The sequence below is a fragment of the Nipponia nippon genome, unplaced genomic scaffold (assembly GCF_047370975.1).
Source record: "Nipponia nippon isolate SJK-2023a ecotype South Korea unplaced genomic scaffold, ASM4737097v1 scaffold_18, whole genome shotgun sequence".
In the NCBI taxonomy this organism is placed as follows: domain Eukaryota; kingdom Metazoa; phylum Chordata; class Aves; order Pelecaniformes; family Threskiornithidae; genus Nipponia; species Nipponia nippon.
The window spans coordinates 9,408,436-9,429,419 of NW_028262334.1; the positions used below are offsets into that span (position 1 = coordinate 9,408,436).

General features: G+C 44.6%; 1 protein-coding gene across 13 annotated transcripts in view; it reads left to right on the forward strand.

Annotated features, from left to right (window-relative positions):
* ARVCF (ARVCF delta catenin family member) overlaps positions 1 to 20,984 on the forward strand; it is a 287,922-nt gene that overhangs the window by 172,302 nt on the left and 94,636 nt on the right. For all 13 annotated transcript variants that reach the window (XM_087754800.1, XM_087754809.1, XM_087754797.1 and 10 more), the window contains one exon: positions 16,719 to 16,877. In XM_087754800.1, the coding sequence (XP_087610926.1) occupies positions 16,719 to 16,877 (159 nt within the window). The remainder of the gene's footprint in view (positions 1 to 16,718; positions 16,878 to 20,984) is intronic.

Here is a 20,984-nt window from a genome sequence, read left to right on the forward strand (position 1 = left end):
AGAGGATGGTTGCAGGACTGCTCTCCCTCCTCCGCGACTACAGCCTGAGCTTGCACGGACAGGCTGCGGAAGGGCGACTGCCGTACCAGGGAGGCCGGAGTCGTGGGCCCTGCCAGCTGATGCTGACGTGTGACGAATAAGTCTCTCAATGAGATTGATAACGTTGGAGAAATGATGTCACTGTACAGACTTGTGCCAGGGGCAGTCAGAATCCAAAAATACCTCTCCTAGCAGAAACACAGAAGGAAGATGCTGCTATGTGCCACACTTGTGTCTGAAGTAGGGGCGTTTGTTGGCTTTTTCTTTTTAAGTGATTATGGGTCGGGGATTTTAAATGTGTTTGCCGTGACTTCTTTGGACGCACTTTGAATTTGGTGATAAGAAAAACGTAAATTAGTTTTTTGGACTGAAGTGTCCTGATGAAGTTCCTGGGTGGTCACCACACCTGACACCTTTCAGTACTATCGATAGGGCTGTAGTCTTAGCGGCACAGCAGAGCATATGGGGAACCGATTAATTCAGTAGATATTAATTAATAAACACTTTTCCTCTGGGGAAAACCTTTTAGCAGATCGGCTGTTTGGCCCAAGATTGCATGCATGCATGAATGGACAGTGAACACGCTTTCCTGAATTGTCACTTGCTGTTTCTCCTGATCGGCTGGGGACGGCCCCCCCTAGGCTCCTGCTGCCAGGCTTTTAGAAGAGCAGGCTGCAGTTAAAGCTTCAGCTGCTCTCGGCCACCAGCGCTCTCACACGTAACTGATGTCAGCACAGGCCGGTGTTCACCACGGCCCTGTGGAGGGCTTAGCTGCGCCTGGCCAGCTCCCGGCAGTCTATGGCCTCTTTGTTTTGAGCAGCACACTTCATCAGTGGTGTGCATGCGCAGCTCTGAATATAGCTATTTTGTGTATTGAAGCATATACATACACATGCGAAGAAGAGCTGCTGCAGGAATGGGTAGTGTATTGTCAGTGCCTTCCTCTTAATATGAAACAGCTTTGTTAGCATCTGTATGTGGTGCTGCACTGACTTGAGCATTGTAGACTGACGAGTTAGTAGGCACTGCAGGGCAATTCAGCTGAATTACAAGCCTCCATTTAATTTATCTTCTTTTAGAAAAAAGTCCATTGGTCTGTCATCAAGATCATATAGCTCCAAGAGAGAGAATAGTAAACTAATGCTTGTGTTGTGGTGCGGTGATTGATGGTGAAGGTCTTGAAATCCCTCCACCTGGTCCCGACAACAAATTAGTTCTCTTGTGAAACTTTTTTAGTAGTAACAAGATATAAATGGTTTACAGAAGCTATTTGCTACTGACCATTTAAACTTGCTTGACTGCTGAAACTGCAAAATGCTGCTTAATGCTATAAGCAATGGATTTCACTGATGATGTGGTGGTGCTGCTGCAGGTGTGAAGGCAATGTTCTTGAAGCAGTTCGCTCAGTGATTTGTTCTGAAGGGGTTTTTTTTAACTGTGTAAAATTCCATTAGCCTAATTATGTGGATTTGTATTGATATTTGCTTACTTCCTGCTGAGTATAAAGATAGAAACCTATTATTGGAATGCAAATACCCTATGACGGAAAATCACCTTCATTGCAAACTACAGCAGTGCTTCAGAATTGGCGGTGTGCTGAGACGTGACCTTACTGGTGGAAGATTGAACCAGAAATGCTTAAGTTAGTTTCCCTTTATAGTTTCTCGGGATCTTCTCATTACGTGAAATACTCTCCATTAAAAAATGGTCTTACTTCTTGCGGTATGTGTGCAACTATGTGGAAAAAAAGGAGAAATTTATTCGTGAAGGTCTGCAAAGAATACAGAGGCTTATCTGATGATCTTGCTTCCTCTTGGAGAAGTTATGGGTATGAAATGCATTTATGATGACAAAGCGATTTTATCAATTATGTCTTTTAAACAGCAGTAAAATTTCCAAAAGATTTGAGATTTAAATGTCCTATTTGAACTTCACGGAAGAAACAGTGCTTGTTCGCTGTATGTATTCATATGGCTTTTGTTGTCAGCTTTTCTTTGGGGATTTTCAAAACATCGTCAGTACAGGACAACTTGACCTTCTCTTGCGGCTAAAATTAATTGTGAATCTGACTGTTTTCCTGTAGTGTAGATGAGTGGCAGAATGAACGGAGGTAGTGGGGCTGGGCACAAATACTGTGTGAAGAGGTGTATCTCCCAGTAGTGGCCTTGTGTTGTGCCTTCCCCATCGAACCTTCTGAAGCTCTGCCACTTCGATGCAATCGCGGCCGCTCACGATGCGTCAAGGAGGTAGAGAGCTCCGAGTTTAAATGTCTCATCTGCTAAAGAGCAGCAGGTATCTGCGTTAGAGAAGGACTTACTTCAGCAGCTTGTCAAAAAGTTTGAGATTTTTGAAATTAATTAGTTGAGAATAAAGCATCTTTTATTAATGCTTTAATATCTGCGGTCATGTATAAATTAGTATGATGGAACAGCTGCCGCATGCCCTCTTTCACTTTCTCAAGGAAAAGCTCTCCAAATACGCCTATAAATAGTGAATAGTAAATAAATAAGAAATAATTTGGTTATTTCAGAACACGATTCAATGCTCTACGCGGTGCTGTGCACTATTCAGTCACTTCTGGGTTGTTCATGTGCTTTTCACTTTTTAATGAAGGACCCTGGTTTTCATTAGTACAATTTATATTTAATGTCTTTAGTGGTACAGTCAAATATCACCTATCAAAATGTCACCAGTCTTTTTCAGACAGATGCGTAACCTTTTCTACTTAGTACTTGCAGCCTGTATCCTTAGCAGGGAAAATTATTAATCCCTGATGAGTGCAGCTGAAATGATACATGAAGTCAGCAGAAATCTTTCTACCCCGTGAGCTGGCGGGGCTTGTTCATAAGCCAGCAAACTGCAGCGCTTTGCAAAATATTACGGATCCAAAAAGCACAATGAATTACGTCTACAAGGTTTATAAAGCTAGGATTAAGAATAGCTGCAACGTCTACTGCTGAGGGCATACAGAGCACATTATCTGGTGTATTTTCTGGGTTTCCAAACACATTTTAGATGTATACTGAGGGCCTGTTATGATATGTTGGGTGGCTTTTGTTAAGTGAATGATACGGTTATCCTTAGGTTTCCTTTAATTTTCTAAATGGAGCTGTACTCAGTTTAAACTTCTTAGCAAAAATATTTTTGTTTGTTTGTTTTTTTCTGTGATCAGACTTGCTGATGATTCTTTATTCAGAAGTTGATTTAATTTCTGCATGCGTGAACTGATGAATGATGGGGAGCTGTAAACAGTGATGTGTTTGGTCACTGTTGACGGGGGTAGTTGAATCAAGTGTGGAACGGGGATAGTTCCCCCCCCGCGGTGTGTGTAGTGTTCCCTGGTGTGACAGAATTGGCCGTTCAGGATGGATATCTTTGTCTTCCACCCAGATAGCTGGGTTGTCGCATTCGCGCTTCCGGACACGCTCGCTGTCATCCCTTGTAAGCGAGGTTCATTAGTCTGGCTCCGTCTTGGCGTTGCGACGTTCTCGCGCCTCCCCGGTGCCTGTGGCTCGGGGCAGCGCTGTCGGGCACGGCACGCCGGCTGGACGCGGCGGGCTGGCCCGCCAGCTCCCCGGTGGGAGGCCTGGAGTCGCGCTCTCCGGGAGCCTCGCAGAAAGACCCTTTCAGTCCTTTCCTAAACGAACTGCTCGCGTGCCGGGACGGAGCAGCGCGGGCGCAGTCAGCTCATCCCGAACGCATACAGAAGTATCAGTAAGTCACAAGCAGGGCATTGGGCTGTTGCTTGTGAGTGTTCGCTTGTGTAAAATCGAACGCTGGGCTTGCGTTCAGGTTTCTTGTATTTCATAATCTCTTCGCTGTCAGAAAGTGCCAGTACAAGATACGCACCTAATGAGAGCTTAGCAATAAAAACATGGTCTGGACAAACCACATAAAAAGCTAAAGAATGACATTGTGGTGTTTGGAAACCCTTAAAAAAGAATCTTGATATACTGCTGTGTGTGGAGAGACCTGCTATTTGTCAAAAGATTTATAGGGTGAACTAAAGCAGTGTTAACCTGATGAAATTAAAGACTGAAATATTTCTCTCATACTTCCCCCCTCCTCCCCTTTTCCTACCACTTTTTTTTTTATGTGAGAGCCACTGATTTGGCTCTTCCCATTTATGGATTCTGCCTTTTCTCATTTTTTCCCTGTTCTTCCCCTCCCCTTTCCCTGCCACGCTTTATTGTTTTGTTTTTCCCCTCCCTGGATAGACATGTGCGTTTTGTAATGCTTTTCTCCTCTGCCCACCTTTTCTTGATGTGCTTCTGTCTCCCAGCCTTGTTTTTGCATCTCCTTTCTGCCAAACTTACTCTCTTCTATGCTTGTTTTATCTGTTGATAGCTATTGCACTCTCTGATTGAACAGGTCGAGCTGTGGAATGTTGTGGATTTCTGTCAGACTGTTCTTGAGGACACCTTCAGTTGTTAAGGATATCGTTAGGAATGGTGGGTTAGTCCAGACCAGCAAACCTGGCTCATGGGTTCAGCAGCACCTTTTGGGAGATATTTTTGTGCTGCTGGGGACTCTGGGGAGGTACCAAAAGGCACCGTTCTCTTAGCAACAGGGTGAGCCTAAAAGCTGAAAACCGAAGGAGAATGAATCCTGCTAGCATGTATTTCTGGGACGTTCCTAGTGCTGCGCTCGGTCCTGGAGGCAGGAGCGGTGTTTGCGGCGGAGCGTTCATCGCTGGCGGTGGGCTCGCAGCTGCTAAATTTGTACTGATGGAGTCCGTCCAACTGTTTAAAAGAGGTGGGTGGGAGGACTGCCTTGTTTGTTCTTTGATTCTTCATCAAGAGTTAAAATAAAAATAAAACAACTTCATTTGAACTCTGAGAAAGACAGCTGTGTGTATAGATGATACAAGGGCTGCTAATGCTTTACAGAGAACTTTGTTCCTCTAATGCACTTACGGGAGTTTTGTTGTAAGAACCAGTTATTTCTGCCAAAAGCTTAGTGGTGGAGGTGGGTCTCATGGAAGCGGTTCCTTTTGTATAAAGGAGAGAAGGCAAGGCTGGGTACCTGGATGCCGCGTATTCTGCCAGAACAGATGAAAATGGCGTATCCTGTACAGCCCTAAATAACAAAGGGAGACCAGCACGGGAGGCTGGTCTGCGTGAAAGCCAGGCAGTCACTGCTGCCAGCGCCTACCTAGGGAATACGGCACTTTGAAGAGTTCTGGCCGGGGTATGAGCAAGCTGGCCAGAGGTTTACTAACGCGCTGTACCCTGTTTGCAGCCTCGGCTTGGCAGGGCTCCTCTGGAAAAATTAAAGATTCCCTTTCCTGGCATAAAACGACACCAAGGAGTGGGAGTGAAACACAGCTGTCCTATCCCTGGGATGAAACAGCAATCTTGCAGCTTGACTCGCCAGCTGCAGGGAAGAACAGCATTCAGAGCGTGAATCTAGTTTTCTGACTGATGCTCGTTAATAGCAAGTCCTTAATTTCATCCTGTGTGATCTCTTGTTGTTATCTGTGTGTGTTTAATTGAGAACTGGCTCTCTGAAAGCCCTCTGAGAACCTGCTTGAAAGTGACTTAGATTGCTGGCGCTAGGGCTGCGTCTTGTCTTAATCTTTATCGTATTTGAATTCCATTGTGAAGTGCCAAACAAAAGCACGTCAGAAATAATAATTAAAAAGATACTATGTAAATAATTGGGTGGTTGGCAAATGCGATTGGATTTTACAATTCAAATGCTTTAATCCAGAAGCGCTGACTGTATACACAGTGCCAATAGGAGTGGTCACACAGAGATGCGTATTTCCAGCAGTATGTGGAACACTTGGCCAAAGCTGATGTGAAATGAAAAAAAGCCAAATACGTTTAACTAAGAAATTGAGAGCTATTTTACTTGTGAAGGTATTTACCTCTGGGCAAGTGACTTCCACCTTAGTTTAAATGACTTTTTCCTTTGAGATTCACGCTCATCATGCAGTAATAGCAGTCCTTGCTAAATTGCCTGACTGTCGATATTTAGCATTAGACACTGAATGGACCGAGTGGTTTCCCATGAATTTTCTAGGTGGCAGTGCCTGAATAAATGGTCCTCATCTCTTTTCTTTTTTCCCCTTTCCTTCAGTCGCTGGTCCCTGCTGTTGTGCAGCCGTCTCGGTTATGCTGGCGCAGCAGGTTTGGGGAGCTGTGCTGCAGATCGCAGGGGCTGGGGGATGGAACAGGCAGTCGTTCCTTGGGGAGGGTGGTTTCTCAGGTGGCACAATGCTCTGGTTTGCAAATTGGCCTTGCTGCTGGCTCAGCTGAGAAGGGGATTCACCACGGCTCACTGGTGGGAGGAGAGGCTAAAACCAAAACCACTGCGGAATGGGGAGCCTTCATTAGCCCCTTCCTTGGCTGACAAAAATCTCTTTATTGCATTTAAGTATAATTTGCTGGGGGGAGTCCTTCACAAGCTTTAAATAATTTGTTCTTAGACTGAAAAATCTTCAGAGCGATGTAGCAGTCAAGTAGGAGTACCTGTGTGCATGCACATGAGCACCTCTCCATTATCAGGTTTCTGATTAAATAGGAATGTGTTTCTTAAAAATAAATAGGTCTAACCTATTAAGTGGTTAGGAAAGTTTTAGCACGTATGTTTCTCTTACTCGCACCACTCACACTTTCTGTCTAAAAATTAAAACAAAATATGCGTGCCTTGTCAGCCCTCAGCTTCCTGACGTTGGGATTAGTTAAAACCTTTATCTCTGAGACTGAAGGGTTCTCTATCAATTTTCCATTACACCTTTAAGCACTTGAACTGCAATTAAATCGCCCCTTGACCTTCTCTTCGAGGGGAATCGCTTGGAGCTTAGGGCAGGATGAGAGACCTTTCTGATCCTTCTCTTGGGCCGTTCTGTTAGCAGTGCTCTGAGCTGACTGCAGCCTCTCCGCGTCCTTCCCAGCTGTGGGCAGGGGAGCTGCATGGGTTGTCCCAGTAGTGACCGTGGAGATGCCAAATGGAGATGATGAAATGATCTTACTGAGCATTTTCCCTAATATCCAAGTGCTCTCTTTCATCTTTTTTTTCCCCTTCTCTTTCTACTGTTTATTGCTAGTTTAACACTGGCTTAACAAGTCTACCTGCTGTCTTTCCAGTCTGTGTGAGGTCTGTCCATGTACGAGTAGCAGTTGTAAGCTCAGTCTTAAGAAATACACCGAGGAGGTGTGAAGTAAATGGACTACTGGGAAAAAAAGCCATTGGTGGACTCTCTTGGGCAGCTGAACTAGCACAGTAACTGCGCCGCACTTGGGAAAATTGTCTTTCTGCTGGAATCTCTTCCATTTGGAAGATTTACAGCAGATGGAGCAGCCTTTGACTTTGTTGGCTGGTTTGTGTCTTTTGGTGTTGAAATGGACTTGTCGTCATCCAGAGACCTCCCACACAATTTTTTTCCCACTGTCAGACTTCTGCTCTCTGGGGTTACACAACATGGCGAGCCGGGCCTCCGTCGGAGGCCGTTGACGCGTTTCCCGCCGTGTTGCCGTTGGGCGGAGGCTGTTGGCGTGGGGCTGGGAGGCGAGGGGGAAGACGCAGAATGGGGTTCCACATGGGCAATCTCTTGGGGAGCTGCCTGGCTGAAGCCGTCCTGCTGTCTTGGTGCCAGGCAGACCTGCTGTGGTGCCTGTTAGTGGGAGACATCGGCAAGCACATCCCTTATGAGACGGGTGATTAGATTTATTGTCAATCGCTTTGTATTCCCTAGAATGAGAGGTAATTTATTTAAGAAAAGGCTTTCTTGGAATGCAGCCTTAAAAATTCGTCAGTGATCCATTTGTTCTGTCTCCCTCAAGATTGTAAAAGCTTTTTTCTTTTTTTTTTTTTTTGCTTTCTGTGTTGTGGTAGTGTGTTTTGCCACAAAAAACATTTTTGTTGCATAGTTCAGATCTACAGGCAAGATTGTGGGTGGGTGAGGAAATTAGTTAAATTTAACACTGATCTGATATGGCTGCTAGGACACCCAAATAATATTCCAGGATCGGTCGTAATTCAAAGAATGCAGAGATGGTTTACATTGAAGTTAAAAAGCGATTCTCTAAGGTAGTTTCGTAGCAGTGCCGGTCGGCGTGCACGTGTTAGCCTAGAACTGGCAGGCTGGGTCTGGCAGTTGTGGTTTAAGGCAGTAGTGATGTGTTCAAGTGGCTGGGGTAGAGGCTGGACGCACGGACTGCGTAAGGAAACTTGCTGTTGTACTCTGCCAAACTGACGGTTCTTTTTTTTGTTTTAGATGAAGGACGTAGCTTGTACTTCTGACTCCTATGTGCATGTAAGTTTGTGGACTTGATATCTAGTAATACATGCATGGGTTTCATTTATGACCCAAACTCTGTGGGGCCAAGAAGAAATGAAAGCTGAATGCCTGTCTTGCAGAAAGGAATGTACAAGTGAGTCATCCCACACCACCCTTCGTGCCAGCATTGTAGAGGCAGCAGGTGGAGATGGAGGAAAAAGCTTGCTGGAAAATTGTAATCCATGATGTAACCTCATCCTGCTAAAAATCTCCCTAATTTAGCCCTGGTTAGTTCATCTGAAAGACTCCAGAGAGGAAGCAAGTCAGATCTGTTCTGGGTTTGGTCAAAGATTAGGCACGCAGATTTGCATTGTGTTTGCCTTTGCGAGGCAGTTTGGCAGATCACAGTGAACTCTATACAAATCTTGGTGAGAAGCAGTCATTTCCTACTCATTTAGTATGGTTTCCTAGTGGGCCAACTTTCCAGATAAACACTGGCCATGCTGTTGACAGCTAAGAGAAAAAGGGCTAGCCCTAACACTGTGTCTGCCAGGTGTTCTTTCTTTTTTTTGCCTTTATCATTTTCATGTTAAAAACAAGGGGTTATGCTTCTATTTTACTACTCGATCTCGCTGAACCACTGGGGGAGAAAAAGGGACCGAATGATGAATTGTGATACCCTTGTCCGGTTCTGGGTTCTACCACAGATTTCTTGCATCGGGCTCCGAGGCCTGGGTTCATCCCCCAGCTTTAATGCTCTCTTGAAGTGCTTGGTGTCTTTTCCCTGCACAGTCGGTGGCAAGAGCCGGGTGTGTCCAAGGAGGTGATTTAGTCTGTGCAAGATCTGAACTGTTCTCTGAAGCTCCTTTTCTCTTTTTGACTAAAGAGGAAAAATTAAGTTATTGTGCATTTAGATACCTCGCCAAGGTGCGTGAAGATAGGTGCTGAGAATTTGAACCTATTACGCATCCATTGCCCTGCCGGGAAGATGTGTGTCCTCCCTCTTCCCTCCTAGGAGCTGTTTAGGCCAGCCAACTGCTCTATCACTGCAGCAGTATTGCCCTTCTGCGGTACAAAAGCTGCTAGTGATTTTGTTCTGGAAATCAGTGGGCGTGCGTGATTTGCTGAGCGTTACCTTTAGTGTAGTGGGACTGATTAACACCTAAGTTTTAAGTATATATTATCACATCTGTTGAAGTTGACTGAGATGTAATGTCTTGACATCTTTGGTTAGCACCCGGTCAATCTGAAAAGCAGGGCAAGGCAATACAGAGCCCTGAGAGACGTCTCGCTTGTCAAAGTGACAAATTGCCCTTTCTGATTCAAAGGACCAGCTTGCATGGCAGAGCTGAGTAGCTACTGGAGAAAGGGGAGGAGAGCATGGGAAAAATACCCTATTTGTTTAGGCCTTCCCCTGTATTTTTTGTTGTTTGTTGCTCTGAGTTGAAGCTCTTTGTTTTCCTTCATCTGAAACAACAGCAGGTTGAGAGGAGCAAAGCCTCTGGGATTCTGCCTCTCCCACTTCTCGTTCTTATAAACTGTTTACAATCTCCTTCAGTTTTCTGGCTTTGTATGGAAAAGCTCAGTGGGTCAGCTTTCCCTTTAGCTTCATCCATCATTCCAGTCAATTAGAAATAGTTGAGGGCCAATTGCCCGGTCTTCCATTAACTGAGACACTTCAGATTGTTTAAAATAGCATAAAAGCCCTCTTTGTTGACCGTTGGGCAAGCGCCGTGGCTTTCCCTGTTGACGGGCAGTTACCGCGTGGCTGAACAGAACCCCAGTGTGTCTTGCCGTACTTGAGGGGTGACTGTTACTACTGCAGGCCTTGTCTGGGTTTTGATTCCTTCTCCTTCACCTCCGCCTCTTGCTTTCCCTGAAAGGTGCGATGCCTTCAGATGGAGAATTACCGTGCCTGCTTGCAAAAAAAGCTGCTCTTTGTGGCTTTTCAAAACTTCTGCAGTTGAGGGCTTTTTTCAGTTGCTGAAATGTTCCTTTTTAACCTTGGTGCTTTAGAAGCTCTTGGCATTATTTGTTAGTGGCTTGTCGTGTGTGTTTCTAAAGGACAAAGGAAGTGTGTAAGCGTTCAGGAAACAGTCGGTGCATTGTGGTGTGCGGCTGAGTTCATTCTGGCGCCCCATGCCAGGGCGGCCTGCTTGCATTGAGGGCTGGCGCTTTCCTTCTGTTCTGAACTGACCGGCCTTAGGGTAGAGCTCGTGAGAGAGCTGTCAGGGGGCTTGGAGCTTGTCCTGGGTTCATGCGTTTGGGTTCACACTGAAGTGAGCTGAATCCATTGTATATATACATATATATATGTATTTATGTATACAAAAAACACATTTTGTTTCACATGACATTTAACCAGAGAAGTAGGCTTACTAAGTGGAGATCAGTTTATCTGCAGCAAAGTAGATATTTATGTATTCCCATCGTAAAATCATTGTCTATCTTGCAGACTCTCTTCCCAGTGCGCTGCGCTGCCCGGGTTTCAGTCGGGCTGGTCCGGGTGCTTTTCGTTCTTCCCATGCAATTTTGCCTGAGCAATCTGGCAGCGTTGCGGCAGTGTTGCCCCTGGCTGTGAAGGGTTTGGATAGGTGTGACCGAGCACCTCTGCTTGTGCTGAAGACCCAGACCTTGCTGCGCGTTTTGAACTGGAGGAGCGCAGCGTGTGGCGGTCCCTGAACGCGAGGCCTCCACATTCTTCCCGAAGGCGCCCTGCCTCCCCATAGTGCAAGCGCCGCTGTACGCGAGGGCTTACCTCTTTCTGTGCTCCTGAAGCACGATCTAAAGAGAGTGAGACGGTCTCCTCTTCAGCTGCCTCTCGGATGGTACGGGCTCGGTGATGTGCATGTGCTGATTAGCTTGGATTCCAGCTGTTGCACTACTGAGGCACAAAAGGATCTCTGGACAAATCCAGGGCAGAGAGCACAGCCAGGATCTTCAGGCTGTGGTGAAAGAAAGGGAGCTCTGACAAGGCAGGAGAATGTGATAGTAATCAGATTTGAGAGTCTTAGCTGCTGGGGAGCTGGATCTTTTATTGGAGAAAGATCTGCCACAAATACACCAAGGTCAGGAGACTCCACCAGTGATTTTCTTCCTCTTTGATGTCCCATCAGGGTACCAATCTGATGCAGATCTCAAGATAGACTTGTTGGATTCCTGCAGACTTGCCTTTTTAGTCTTCCTTTCTCCTCCACATGCCTTCAGCAGATAACGAGCTTGAGGACACGACTGAGCTGGAAGGGCAGATCTAAGTTGGAAGGAGACCAGTGGGGCAGAACGCCGGCATGAGACCGGACTCTGACAAATACAGTGTCTGCCTGCTTTGCGCTTACAAATAATCTCATGCTTCGCAGAGATTGAAGCTTTAATAAGTAATTTAAAGAAAGAGTAGTAGGAGGAGAGAGAATCCACATTTAATTCAATTAGCATTGCTGTCCAGTGCCATTAATTACGCCCAGACTTGTGATGTGTTTCACAGAAGTTGATACGCTTGAGCTTTGTCTGCACTGGGTCGACTGAGGACAAGTATGTCCACTGGTGTAGAATCCAGCCTTTGTGCTTTGCAGAAACCTTCAAATGTGGTATCTGACGGTAGCCTGGAGTAAGCAGTAGCCTGAATAGCCTGCGTTGCAATCTACTGAAGAAAGGGTATCTCTGGGAGAATGACGCGTCGAGGTACGTGTTTTCAGTGTTTTTGAAGAGGGACTGTTTTAGTGGAAGTAATAATCTCCTGCAATTTTATATTATTTCCAGACTGTTTTAAATTGTTTCATAGGCAGAGAATAAAGAACTTCTGTTTACTGTTTTAAAGTAGGATGTCTGATCCTCCTGGGGGAGGTTATTCTTTTATTAAAAAAGATATAAAATAGCTGCTTGGATGGAAATATAACTCTAGGAATTGAAATGGTGGTGATTATAGAAACTATAGTATTCTAATGCAAAATAAGCCCTAGGAGATATGTGCCCTAAATGGTAAATGACTCTGGTTTTTAACAAAACAAGAATTACTGTTATTTTATGATTCTTGCTTATTTTACAAGGTCTTTAGCTGTTTCATCTGCACTTAACTTTTACAGGCTAGGGATAAATTGATTGTTGTTCTGCTTTTTAAATAGCTTGGCTTTTCTAAAGCACGCTAGAGATGCAAGCACAGATCAACAGGCTAGGATTCATTTGGTACTGAAAAAAGCAGGGAGAAAAGCCATGCCTACTGACACTGTATGCAATAACTAGATTGGAGTCTGTTCTTCTAATTTGGTGTTGTTTTGTAATCTTCTTGGAAGGAGTCAAAGATTATTATTTCATAGGTGAATGGGTAATGCTTAGCAATTTGGGGGGGGGGGGGGGATAATACCTTGATATGTATGTTTTTATTGCAAGAGAGCTCCTGCTGCCATTTTAGAGGGGCTGTGGGGTCCCTCAGTGGCCCTGACCAGGTTCACGAGGGGCTTCCACCCAGAGACCTGGGAGCTGTGTTTGTTTAAGCTCAGCCCCGAGCCCTCAGTCCCCACTTGGGCCATGATGGCGGAGTACTGGTCCCCAGCTGAGCTACAGCCCTGCCTGTGCCTGGCCATGCGCCCCACTGATCCAGACCCCGACCTGCAGACTGACTTCCCAGCCTGACCTCAGACCTGCCTGGCTATCACTGGACCTGATCCTAACGCTGACCTGCAGATTTTCTTCCAAGGTTGGCCTTGAGCCTCCCTCGTCACCACGATATTGCCTCTTGGTTGGACCTGGCTGCCGTCTCAGGTCTGTCCTGCTCGCCTCGCTGTCCTGCTCACCAGTGGGGCCCCTGCCCAGCCATCCGAAGGGTGCCCCTCGGCGCCACGTCCCTCCGAGAGCTGCGGGCCCTTGACGCTCCCAGTGACACGATTTCTGTAGTTTGGCTGTTGTGCCTCGGGCGTTTCAAAGGGAGGGTCCCAGGAGGACCAGGGAGCCAACCTGCAGGAACTGCCAAGGATCCTGACGCTCTCCCATTGAAGAGGACTGGAAAGAAGCTCCTTTAGATTTGCTCTTCCCAGATGCTCAGCTGATGGCAGTGACTGCTGTGCCATGGCAGATCCCTCTTGTGCTGGGGAACACCCTCAGGTTTGACAGTGGGGGAAGGACCACGCGGTCTTGTCCAGCGTGATAGGAAAAGAGGAATTGTCTGGTTGCTTTTGCTTTGAAAGCCCCCAGCAAGGTAAACAAATGAGTGTGTGTTGTTCTAAACTGGGATTACCTACCTCTAGCAGGCAGGGAACTATTGGTAGGATTATTCATTAGGGGTGTTGTGTTCCAGCTCTATCTGGCATCTTGTGTTTTACTTTGAATAATTAGGCTTACCTGCCAGGCGTTTGGAATCTGAGATGTATTTAGCAAAAGAGCATCCTAAATACTAATTTAGAAGCTGAGCACAGAGTAATGTGGTTGAAAAGGGTAACGTGTCCCAGTTTCTGCAATTTGTGATGACCTAAAATCCTTAATGATGGAAACTAAAAACATAACAAAATCTTTGCATCTTTTCTATGTTAATGATAGCTCGTGACAACTCCAACTCAGCGATGTGGAGAAAGTACTGGTTTCGGAGATCAAAGAACCACCTCCTTAAGCTAATTCAGGGAGTAAGCTGGATGATACGCGGTCCTCTTTGCTCACTGCATTCCTCAGTAGCTCACATAATAAGAAGGAAGACACAAAAATATGCAGTCTGGTTAGTTGTCTGTGCTGGGATATCTACCTTGAACTTTGCAAACTTTTATTCTTTCTGATGCTTAGGACAGTCTCTTGCTAACAATAGTTTTCTCTTGTAGGAATGTAGATCTGTACCATATCTCTCTGAATCTTCATTTTAAAAGTAGCCAGAGGATAAAAACTAGCACAGTGCTCATTTAAAGTCAATATGCTCTAGTTTGCCATTTGCTCATGTCTAAATGCCCAGCTTTAAAGGTTTTCCTTTGCCCACAGGCAGTCTGAATACAAAGGGAGACATTTTTTTCATGAAGAAAAAGTTTTGCAAAAGCTCAAAGAGCAAAATATTTCTTTCCACTTTCCATCTCCTTCGGTTTATTATCGCAGAGTTTGCCTCTGAAGAATCTAGAGCGAAATGAAGAGATGTAAATTCATGAAGTCACCTCAAGATGCAGCTAGAAATGAGGATGATGGATGAGATGTGTGTATGTACATACGTGTGTGAGAGGAGTGCGAAGGTCCCACCTTGAAGCAGTTTTGGCATTTGGTGCCCTGGAGATGACAAGGAGGTTTACAGGGACAAGGTGTAATGGAAAAAATCTCTACGTGTAATGGGTTTTTTTGCAGTTGGCAAGGCTGGGGTTGCATGAAGATGAATAGAAGTTCTGAGTCTTTACCGTATTGCAATATTGTGTAAATTCTTCTGTTTAGAGGGAAGCTTTACTGTGGGGTGAGGAAAAGGGAGTTGCAGTTGGAATAGGGTATCTTCAAGAAAAATGTGAAGGCATTAATATATTTGTACCAGGAGCTAGTTTCCCTTCTGAAGCTGTGCGCAGAAGACATGACCTGACATCTGAACCCTGCCATAAGGGATCCGGGGTGTATCGTAAGTTATTGGCCATAACGATTAAGCAGTGCAGACTGGAAGGAGTGATTTTCTTTTGGATTTCAGAAGCCTTATTCTCGTTGATTGATTCTGCAGCCTGAGTTACTCTGTAGTTTCAATAGAAATGGATGTAGTGCCTGCTTACATCACCTCTGGTGGTCCAGCGTGTGTTGTCTTTGAGGGCTGTCCATGTTGCCTTTTGACCGAGATGATTGCCTGAGGCTTATTGTCATGGTCTTGGTTAATATTAGCGCTTACCTGAAAATGAAAGCTGCTTCCTTACTTGAAGTCGAAGTTCTAGAACGTCAGAATCCAGCTCTAAATAAAGAGAACCAAACAGGGGCATCTCAGCTTGTTGCAAAGGAGATTGCGGATCACGCGAGGATTAAATGACACTTTTCACTGTGGAGCTTACCGACACCTCCGTGCCCTGCTCCCGCTCGGCGGCGTAAGGTCGCTCAGAAGGAGCCTGTCCTTCAGGGCTTGCTCAAAGCCTGGCACAGCGAAAGAGTTCATCGTTGGGTTGAAATGCAGTTTTTCTGAATAAAATGTTACAAAATAAAATGTAGTTCCCTGGTGATGAAGCTGCTCACCGGTAGAGAATATTTAAACCTTTAGGTAATGAGACTCAGCGCCTGCATGGCAACGGTTTCATCCCAATCATTTTATTTCCCCGTGATGTGAAAAGGTATACTGAATTTGCCCACGGTGTCTTCTTTAGGGAAAGCGTGTTCACTTTGCAATTTAAGGCTGTGTGTCATAGCTTTCCTTTTTTAAATTTTTTTATATTAAAAACAAAAAAGTGTGTCTGTGTGTGCCTGTGTGTGTGCGTGTATGTATGTTCCCTAATAAAGGATGTTCCTGTGTGCCTGTTGGACAAGATGTGCAAAGAGACGCCCTGCTTTGGCTTTGAGGCCTGCGTAGCCCGATACCTTCAGGGCTGATAATGAAATGAACAGTCTGTCACTTCATTTCACGTAGTTGAGGATTCATAACGCTGGGGAAAAGTCTTATTTCTCAGTATGTGAGCCCATTCTTTATTGGCCGCTTGCTGTGAAGCTTCTCAAATGCATTCATCTGCCAAAGGGGGGCTTCCTGATTTCTGTGCAATTGCGTAAGAAAAGGGAAGGTTCAGATGTTAGTGCTGGCGAGAAGCAGGAGCGTTCTCTTCGAGCAGTATCCCTGCAAGAACCGGCCTTTGGTCTATTTTCTTTCTGTTTAGTGTTTCTTTACGTTGTCTGTCTGTTATAAATTTTAAATAAGCTTATAGCCAGCTAGGTCTTACGGACTTAGCAAAGGGAAGATGTCAGAAGGGTAGCATTTCACATAATTCAGCTATTAATCTCTAGCTATCCATTTTTTAAAATTATCGTTACTTTGGACAGTTTGAGAAAGGTGTCAGTTTAATAGTAGGTCTTGATGTTTTATAGCCTTCTGTAGTCTGCAACTCAGAGCATTTTATCAAATGGAAATAAACTTTTAATGGTGTGTAAGATTAACTGCTCTGAAAGGCAATGGTCCTGTTTACTGCGGAACTGGATGAATGTTTTTACAGACAAAAAATTCCACTCCTCCTACGCTGGGCATTGAAGAGAAAGCTGAAAGCAGGTTTAAATATAAGGTAGCAGTCTGTTAGTCTGTAGTAGGTTGCCTATAAATATGAAGACCTTGATAGATGCTTCACATGACTTCCATTTACCGAGCTGAGCCCAGTCACACCAGCATAGCTGCAGCGTGCTGTTCTGAGACAGTAAATGCTTCTTTCTCTGAATCTCTGCTCGCAAGTTGTTGGGTAAAATGTGTTTTCAATTGAGAAAGCTGAAATCAATAGACGAGTTCTACCATGATGGTAGAACTGAAAAGTAAATTTTCTTTTACCTGCTTCTTTAGGAACAGAGCCCCAGTAACCAGACATCAATAGCAATGATGCAAGAGCCTCAAGAAATGGTGGAAGAGACGGTTACTGTGGAGGAAGACCCCGGCACTCCCACTTCCCACGTGTCTGTTGTCACTTCTGAAGATGGAACCACAAGGAGAACTGAAACCAAGGTGAGAGATGAATAACCAGTGAGGAAAATGGCAAAATACCACCTAATCACAAAATAAAAATAGCAGGGAGTAGCACGAGTGATGGTAATCGTGCTATTGTGATCCTCAGTGACTTTTGAATGTTCTGTTGGCCAGCAAATCTGAGTTGAGGGCTTTTTCAGTTTTGCGTCTATGTCAGGTTTGCTCCCTATCAGCTGTGCTGATACAGCTGTTCATGGGGCTGTGAACTGAACAGCAGAAATCGTCCAGGTTAACCAAACACAAACACTAGAACCCCTTCCCAGGCTGTTTATTCTTTTAAGATTCACTTTATTTTACTGAAACAGTTCACAGCATTGCCCTGCAAGCACATACAGTGATATGAGAAAGATGAGCTCATAGGGCTTGGAGTAAATTACTTTTGCAGTTGAGGAAAATGTGCTTGGAAATATGGCTTCAAATTAGGTACGATCCGTAATAACAATACGCGATCATGCGCTTGTCCTTTAGAACAAGAAACATCCTATTTAAATAACACCACAGCATTTAAATTCTGCAACAGTCTCGTGAATGGAATTTTACTCCTGGTGCATGGGGAAGGCTGGGTGTGTTCTCAAGCGACCTGTACCTCAGGTTCTGCTGGATTACAGGTGTTGCATATGTTCTAATATTCCCAGTGTCCTTTTGTTCCCTTGTATAAGGTACCTTTGCAGTCTCTGCTGAGAAGGTGCTGTATATTCATGGCTGCCTTACGTGCTTTCGGGTGCCACTGGAACACTAATACACCTTGACATTTGGGTCTTGGACGTTGAGCTGACATCTCTGTTGAGTTTTGGTCTTGTGAAAGATTAAGGGTGCCTCCCTTTTTAAAAACTTCTGAACAGCACTGATTAAAAAAACGAGACTGTCCAACTGCTTTCTGTGTTAAAAGGAGTTGAACAGAGGTCACTGCATAAATCGGTGTTTATTTTTACTGGCGTTCCAGAATTGCAGTCCTCTAAGATATCTGTTCAGGACATCAGATCCTCAGGTTGGGGTAAATGAACGTTGATTTCCTGAGGTCGGTGGGCCTGCGCGCACTGCTATAAACCGAGTATCTGGTTTAACGTTAGAAGGTAAATGTAACTGGCTGTTTTCTCGTTGTTGGAAGGAGATGAAGGTCTTAAAATAAAAATAAAACAGACAAACAAAAAACCCCAAATCTTTATTAGCTCTTCAAGTAATCTAATGTATTTCATCTGTGACTTATTTGAAAGAACTGCTGTTTTCTTTCTAGTGGCAGCAACAACTGTTATTTACAGGAAGGAAGTGATAAAATTACAGTGGTGATGGACATCTTTTTATATGCACTAACAGTAGTGCATAGTTTTAGGAGACTAAGTGCAGCTATGCAAGGGAATAAAATGATAGCTATGACTGTAAAAATAGAGGAGAGGCCACGCAGTGGTCCCTAGATAACGGGATGACACCGAATGAAATAGTTTGTCCGAAATAGTCGTGCCACTGATAAAGCTGCGTGTTTGTCATAGCGTCCAAGGTGCGATTTTCTCCTCTGTGTGGTGTACCTGCTGGTTTTCCATCTTCCCACAGAAGAGGACAGTGGCAGCTCCAAAACAGGCATTGTATCTGCACATGGGAAGAGAAAACTGAGAAACCAGCAACCCTAGAGCTACTGTAGCGTTCCTAGGAGCGAGGCTTTCTTCTGTCGCTGTGGTTCAGGCACTGGAGCCCGTTCAGAGCAGGGGGAGGGTGTGTGGCTGTCTCGCCCTGCATTTATGTTGTTTCAAATAATTTCACTGACTCCAACTTACTGTCTGGAGGTGTTTCCTATTATTTCACTGCTGAAAAGACCAACTCTTAAAAAAAAATTAAAAAAAAAAAAAAAGTTGTTGAGAGAAGTGATTCTGAAATGTCAAAACACAGACGGGGCTGGCGTACCCCTGCCTCTGTCAGCAGAGGTGCTGCGACTTTGCTGGGGTTGCTGTTGTCTCTGAAATGGTTTTGTTTTGACTTTTCCTTGCTGTGATAATACGGCATAGATTTAACAGCTCTTAGATACGAATCTGAGAACGGATTTTTTTAGAATTTTTTTTTTAACCACATTGGTCTTCAACTTGCTTTTTGCTTTGGTAGGGAATGTGGAAATGAAAACTGTTGTCACTGGGGTTTTGTAGCATCAGTTAAGTGTCCTGGAGTTAATTGGTATTGACTTACTATCACTTCTAATAGGTATCATCATAGTGCTTTTATAGGTCATATTATTATATGTGAGACCCTTACAGAGAAAATTAAGTTTCCTGGTACCTCTGTGCAGTGGCAAAATTCTGACCTTGCTGCTCAGATGGGGACAGTGAAGGAAAGCATTCCTCTGGGATGAGGGATGCAAACACACGTCCGCCGGGCACGCGGCGTGCGGGACTAGGATCTTTGTTGAGCCCAGAAACTGCTGGTCTGTGTGTCTGCCTGCTCCCAGATTTAAAAAAGGGGGGGCGAAGAAAAAAATGCTTAAAAAAACCAAACCAAAACAAAACCAACCGAACAAAAAAACCCCACCTAACACCACCCCCCGTGAATCTGTCCTTGCTTGTAGTGTGCCAGTACTTCTTAGCCCTGTAAAGGAGCAGCATTTCCTATGGTGGGAATCCTCACATCTATTTTCAGTAATATCTAGTCTGTTACTTAATGAGGGTAATGTTTAAAGTTGAGATAGTCACACTGTGTTCATTAAATGTTAGGGGGGGAGGTTTATGCTTAGCTGCTTGCCTTTTTTTTTTTTTTTTTTTTTTTTGACTTTGAGTCATCTGTTAAGTCAAGGTGGTTAGCACAACATACAAATAAAGTTGTTTGGGTTTGGTTTTTTTTTTTTTTATGCTCTGCATTGCTGTACTTGCTCCAGGCTTCTCTGAGGAGGGGTTAAGAACCTGTTTTTATTACCTCTGTAACTAGAAGGCTCTTCTGGACAGTGCCGGTCTCACTCTCCAGCTATTTGTCTTGCAAAGGCGGTGGCAGCACAAGATGCCTCCTCTGACAGAGGAAATAACACAGGTCCTGGCGTTTTAAGAGCCAAAGAGACCAGAGAGGTTTTCCAAACGTATGCTTGCTTTGCTGGATAGCTTATGTGGGGATTATTCAACCTAATGCCATTTAGTATGTATTTTTGGATCTTTAAAAGATGATTGTCATTTATTTTTGCTAAATTGTATAATATTTAGCTTGCTGGAGAGTGATGCCTCTGCAATTCCTCCTCTTCAACTGAAGCACAGCAAAAGCTGTAAATGGGAATGCTTCTGTATGCTGCTCTTCCTTCCTTTGTTTTTTTCCCCCTGTTGTTTCAGAACCATAATTTATAGAGGTTATTCTCTTCAATAGCGTAGTAAGTAAACAACCTTAATCCAGAAGCACTGACAGTTTTGCCGTGCTTTTCCCCACGTCTTTGAGGATGCCTGTAGCAGTGAAGCAGGAAGAAGGCATAATAGAATTTAATATTTGACACATTTTAAATAGAGAACATCTGCCTGTTCAAAATGAGATATCTCTATGTAATTTTCCCCGAGTTGTTATTCTCTTAGTACTATACTAAGTCCCTACGTAACATTCACTGCACAAAAGATGTAGCAGATAATACTTCATTTCAACTTCCCAATCTCTCTGGAAGCCAAATACCTATCGTGCTCAAACAGTGAAAGTCACCTTGGGGGGAAGGCTACCACTCCGTGCCCGGCGGCTGGAACGCTGCCACGCGCTAACGGGAGCCTGTGTGTAAGTGGCTCAAGAGAACCCAGTAAAGAAAATTAAATGTGTGTGTGTGCTCGTGTTAATGTTTGCTTTTTGTTTTCTTCAGGCACCTTTTATCTTTGAAACGCTAGAAGATTGGAGAGATTTAGGTCACTTTTATTCCATGAAAATGATGTTTTATGGTAACAAACTGTGAGATCAATCTGTGCGCAAAGTTGTTTCGTTTCCAGTCCATCCGTTTGCCTTGTTCTTTCTCATACTCGGCAAGGGCAGATCTTTCCCAGCGGTGCTTAACTGCTGCTCCCGCCTCCTAGCCCCAGCGACGGGAGGGTGCTTGTGACCGAAACGCTTCGGTGGTGGCGGTGCCGGGTACCCTGAGATGCAGTTCTTGGA